Genomic DNA, 6,000 nt, shown 5'->3' on the forward strand with positions numbered 1-6,000 from the left:
TTTAAAGGAATGGTCAATTGGAAGTTTTTAAAAAGGAAAAACCACAATGAGATATCACCTCTCACCTGTCATAGTGGCTATTATCCAAATGTCAACAAATAACAAGTGCTTGCAAGAAAAGAATGTGGAGAAGGGCTTCCCTGGTGGTGCAGTGGTTGAGAGTCCGCCTGCCGATGCAAGGGACACGGGTTCGTGCCCCGGTCCGGGAAGATCCCACATGCCGTGGAGTGGCTGGACCCGTGAGCCATGGCCGCTGAGCCTGCGTGTCCGGAGCCTGTGCTCCACAACGGGAGAAGTCACAGCAGTGAGAGGCCTGCATACCGAAAAAAAAAACAAAACAAAACAAACAAAAAAAAAGAATGTGGAGAAAACGGAACCCTCAGTCACTGTTGGTGGGAATGTAAATTGGTACAACCACTGTGGAGAACAGTATGGAGGTTCCTTAAACCACTAAAACTAGAACTACCATATAATCCAACAGTCCCACTCCTGGGCGTATATCTGGAGAAAACCTTAGTTCAAAAAGATACATGCACCCCAATGTTCATTGAAGCACTATTTACAATAGTCAAGACATGGAAGCAACCTAATGTCCATCAACAGAGGAATGGATAAAGAAGATGTGGTACATATATAAAATAGAATATCCATAAAAAAAGAATGAAATAATACCATTTGCAGCAACATGGATGGACCTAGAGATTATCATACTAAGTGAAGTCAGTCAGAGAAAGAAACATCATATGATATCACTTATATGTGGACTCTAAAAATATGATACAAATGAACTTATCTACAAAACAGAAACAGACTCACAGACTTCTAAAACAAACTTCTGGTTACCAAAGGAGAAAGATGGGGCATGGGGATAAATTAGGAGTTTGAGATTAACATATATACACTACTATACATAAAATAGATAATCAGCGAGGACCTACTGTATAGCACAAGGAACTACTCAATATTCTATAATAACCAGTATGGGGAAAAGAATCTGAAAAAGAATGGATATATGTATATGTACAACTGAACTACTTTGCTGTATACCTGAAACTAACACAACATTGTAAATCAACTATACCCCAATATAAAATAAAAATTAAATTAAATAAATAAACTGAGCAAGTAAGAATAAAATCTTTTATGACGCAAAATACTACAACAGTCATTCATAAGGGTAAATATAGATTGCTCACATTATAAGAATTCTTAGTACTACCAACTTATTTTCAGATAATATTTTTATCCATTAAGAACTTTTGACAAGGAATGATTCTTTTTTTCTCTTTAGTGTAAAGATGATTATCATTGCTTGTGCAATGATCTTACATTTTTCAAACATTGTTTATTCTTGCACTCACTGACTTTTTGACTTTGTCTTTTCTCTGTCATAATGGTTCCTTTCACCCCCAACCCATCTCTTATCCTGAATAACTTGGACTTGCTATTAACATTTACCTGTCTTAGGAAAATGAATGGTTTTTAGGGAAAAAGTGATAAGTTTGGCTCCACTGTGCCTTCCAAATAAAGTCTAAACGTTTAGTTTTGGACTTCAAAAGTTTGTCTTAACCTACTGCTTCAGCCTTAACTCTCACTCTTACCTCATTCTATAATGGTATCCAATAGTTGGAAACATGTTGATCCTGATCATAATTTCCTTGTATCTAAACCTTTGATTATGTTGTTCTCCATATTCACTTGTTGAAATTCTGCCCATCTTTAAGTACCATCTCATCCATGAAGGTTTAGTGGTCGTCCCACTGTAAACTTTTTCCCTCTCTGGACTTCAACACCTTTTTGGATTCACCTTTCTTATGGCATCTAGCCTATTGTTTTATATTACTTTTATATTACTGTGGCTTTTGTTTGCTTATTCAGTTTTTATTTTCTTTTTCTTTTATTCTCTGTGTCTATCTCTTTTGAAAAACCTTTAAGCTTGTTGTGTTCTACTTATTATATTCACAACAGAATCTAGGAGATTTTTCTAGGGCAATAAGAAGCAGCCCATAAAAGTTGTTGAATTAAATTGAATTGCTGGACCACTTTTTTAGATACGACTATCAAACTGAACATTTCATGGAACTGGACAAGCATAAATCTCCAGTATTAGTGTACTAGAAAATTGTCTTTAACTATGACTGGAAGTGAAGAGTCAAGCTGTTTGACAAATAAATGACAAACAAATACTTTCTAAATGTGAGTTTAGAAACTATGACTGGATGGGAAGAGTCAAGCTGTTTGACAAATGACAAACAAATATTTTCTAAATGTGAGTTTAGAAAATATGTATTGTTAGAAATCAGTAACCAGATATCACAGAAACATGGAATTATGACTGTTGTTCTACAAAGCTAAAAACTTGATTTATGTGTATGACACATAGGATTTAAATCTTATTGAGAGTCTACAAAACATTAAAGGAGTGCTCCAGAATTAGGCAGATTTTTAAAACAGAAAGAGTAAATCCTGCATGTTTGAATAAAAACTTGTTTTATGCAGTTCCTTTAGCCTTTTGTTTAGGAAAAAAAATCAACTTTGAACAAATATTTTCCAGTAGCACCAAGAATAACTTTGCTTTTTTAAAATTATTATTATAACGTGAAGGTATTTTCTCCTGAGAAATAATATTTCCTAGTATTTGGAATGTAATGAAGGCCACATCTCTACAAAGAATGAAGGCATTTAATATGAGCTCAGTCATTGATAGGCTTCCTGAGTCTTTAAAATTTGTGTCCATTTTTTTCTCATCTCACCTGCCCATATGATTCACATTATATATTTTCTTCTTAGATTATTAAAACGAGAAGAAAGTTTCACATTCATTCCTCGGTCCCGTGAAGAGCTTCCAGACAACTTTCCAAAGGAAATCTCTGGGGTCTGCTACTTCCTGGAGGTAAGAACTGGTCCTAAGCAGCCAAAGCCTTCTCTTTCTTCATCGAGAATAAAAAAAGTTTCCTACAACATTGGCACAATGTTCCTCCGGGAGACAAGCCTCTGAGACCTGCTACAGATCAAAGACTCCTCCAAAAAGCACAAGCCCAGAACATGGATCATGACAGGAGAATGGAAAGATTGTTTATCTTTCACTGCTCTGTGGAGAAAAAGCAGTGGAATTTCTGTTATGTCAGGCAATAATCCTAGAAAAAGGAGGGTGATGACTGTCAATAAAAAACTGGAGGGCAAAGGGGAAATAAGATGTATTCATTCTTATGAGTGTTTTTGGTCATATATATATTATGTATAATATATATATGTATTCTAATTAATTACAAGTGTGAGGCCCCTTTCAAAACTAACCAATAAATAGATTCCATGTTTTCTTGTTTGTCACACATACAGCTATCTTTCTCTATATATTTGTATCACTTTTGAGATCCAGTTTTGATTAAATATTCCTACATTTAGTGAGTGGGTATGAAAGGAATATTTTCTAATTTTGTTTTTCTGAACAGACATTTCATACATATATCATGGCAGTGTGGTAAACTTCCCAACAGGAAAAACTGTAACTTGGCAAAATATTTTAGGGATATTACCTATTTTTATACATATCTCTTCTAGATAATTTCACACAGCATTATTAGATTTTCACAATCTGCTACTGTATAGTTGGTATATTATGTAATTCCAACATATTAATTGAATATAGTTTCACTTATTTAGAGAGATAAGTGCTTAGATTGAAAATACACATAACCTAGGATTTCAGATGCTGAGAAAGCATAGTATATCTGCTTAGTAAATATAGCTTTTAGATTTGATTAATGTAGCATAGAATCCAGAGGAAATGGCATCTCCTAATAGCAAATGTATGTATCTGTAACCAAGATTAACGAAAGGTCTTTTTGCTATCTTCTAAGAAATATCAGTGAAAATAAAATGATTTGCTACATTGCACCCTTTCAACTTAGCACTTCTAAATATAGGTAGTTTTTACAATGTGCTAAATTCTAATAAACAACATCCTACTAAATGACATGTAAGTCCATCCCCCTGCCCCTGTCACCTTCTTCAACGGATGCTTCCTAAGGACTAACTGCCCCTCATGGGAGCAAATCACTAGATACTTGCATTAGTGAGAAAAAGGTGTAGGATATTTTGCCAAGAACGTTGTTTATTCTTTCATAATAAAAACAAGGAAAAAAACTGTACTTTATGGATTTGAGATTTTTTTTAATGTTCTTCTGCAGTTTATTTGATGTGGCTTTTAAATTCAGTGAATCACCTTCATTAACACTGAAGTATGTCTAACCTTCAGACCTAGTAATCACCAAAGTTACAGATAGGCTTCCATTGCTTGTTCTGCTAAATGAAAACCTGTTCCCATTAAGTAACAGTGCATGAAAATATTATTACAGACTCACCCTGAAATTAGGAGCACAGTGTGTCCAGGGTTTCTTATTTTGGATCAGATATAGAATCTAAGTTTCTCTTGAGGTTAATGAGTTGGAAACATTTGTTTCCTTGAAACCTTGTGGTGGCCATTTTCTTACTCCGATAGGTACACTCATTGGTAGCTTATGTCTACTGAGTACAATATACTTTTTCTGGTTAGGGATTTTGGCTGCATTAGAATTTGGTTATGAAATAACTCAGTTAAGTAACAGATTAACTAGTGTCCAATGTAGTCTGTGAGGATTAATTAGTGTTTTTAAGTTCTCTAAGTATACAGCTAGAAAATATTTTTAGATTGCAGATTATTTGTTATAATCGTGATCATTTTTATAATTGTTGAACTCTTTCTCTCTCTGGGGCTTAAGAGGACACTAATGCAACACTTTGCATGTGGAAACGGGACCTGGACCTGAATCCTTGCCTGTCCCTCCCTTCCTTGGGTCTAGGTTTCTGTTTTTAACCACATGTGGGCAAGAAGGCCAGGGTGTTTATAGGAGGCTGTGGAGGCTGAGGACAAGGTTCTCATGGGAATAATTACCCACAAAAGAATTTCTTTAGGGGGCTGAGAGATTAACTCACTTCTTTCACAGGGAATAGAGGGTAGGCTTACAGTCAGTGTGGAAAGAACAGGCTCTGGGAGTACTTCAATCCTCCTGCTGAGAATAGGAAATACCTCAGCTATGCTGATGGGCTTCTTATAGCACAGGAGCATGGGGAGAGAACCAAACTCACTGAAGTCATTTATGCTTATTCTGCACAGTAAGTTAAGCTTATTGTGATATAGTAAATTATGTGTTTTAATCGTAAACAATGTGTTTTTTAACCATAAGGCTGAAAGGGACTTCCAGGAATCATCCAATCTAATTCTCTACTTTTTGTAAAGATTTGTCTAAGCAACTATTCTAAACATATGGTTATTCTCTCCATACTTAAAAATACCTGTGGGAAGTATATTTTAAAAGCATCCTTGACAATCCACTTCATTATCTAGTACTTGGTGATAGGGTTTGGGATAAGAATTGTATATACATTCAATTTGTCAGAAAAATAAGCTCTTTCTTAGTTTATATGATTTTACTTGGAGAAGAGTAGCTATTTACATTGTCACAAATGTCACAATGAATATGCCAGAGATCTATTAAATATCACAAACAGGATGTAAACTACATTTTTCATAGAATATAATCTAGATGTATCTTTGAAGGTATAGTCTGAGGCAATGGTCTGATCTATTACCATTTTGCCAACCTAGTACAGTTGACTTATTATAGCTACACTATTCCTATATGTATTTGCAAAATACAGTATAAAATGGCATTTCATTCTAGCTGCAGTCATAGAATTTAGAGGCTGTGAAAAAGCATTGCATTTTTATATGTCCTATAGAGTACAATACATGTATCCTCCATTAGGAATTTTGATTGTAATAATGGGTGGCTGTTGGTATTTCATTTGACTAATATCTATACGGTATTCTCATGTACAAACTACTAACATACATCATGCATTTTGGCATGACAGATTAAATGGAATTTAAATGGATGTCCCTTTAGAAATCAAGCGTTATTTAATTGAGGAAATGGCTCTAACCCACTCTAAAATGGA

General features: G+C 34.8%; 1 protein-coding gene across 1 annotated transcript in view; it reads left to right on the top strand.

The window, feature by feature from the left end:
- Positions 1–4,151, top strand: part of GUCY1A2 (guanylate cyclase 1 soluble subunit alpha 2) — a 425,928-nt gene extending 421,777 nt beyond the window's left edge. Inside the window, exon 8 of the mRNA XM_067750904.1 lies at positions 2,791–4,151. Within this exon, the coding sequence (XP_067607005.1) occupies positions 2,791–2,998 (208 nt within the window). The 3' untranslated portion in view covers positions 2,999–4,151. The remainder of the gene's footprint in view (positions 1–2,790) is intronic.
- The last annotated feature ends 1,849 nt before the right edge of the window (positions 4,152–6,000 follow it).

This window comes from Pseudorca crassidens, chromosome 9 (assembly GCF_039906515.1).
Source record: "Pseudorca crassidens isolate mPseCra1 chromosome 9, mPseCra1.hap1, whole genome shotgun sequence".
Classification (NCBI taxonomy): domain Eukaryota; kingdom Metazoa; phylum Chordata; class Mammalia; order Artiodactyla; family Delphinidae; genus Pseudorca; species Pseudorca crassidens.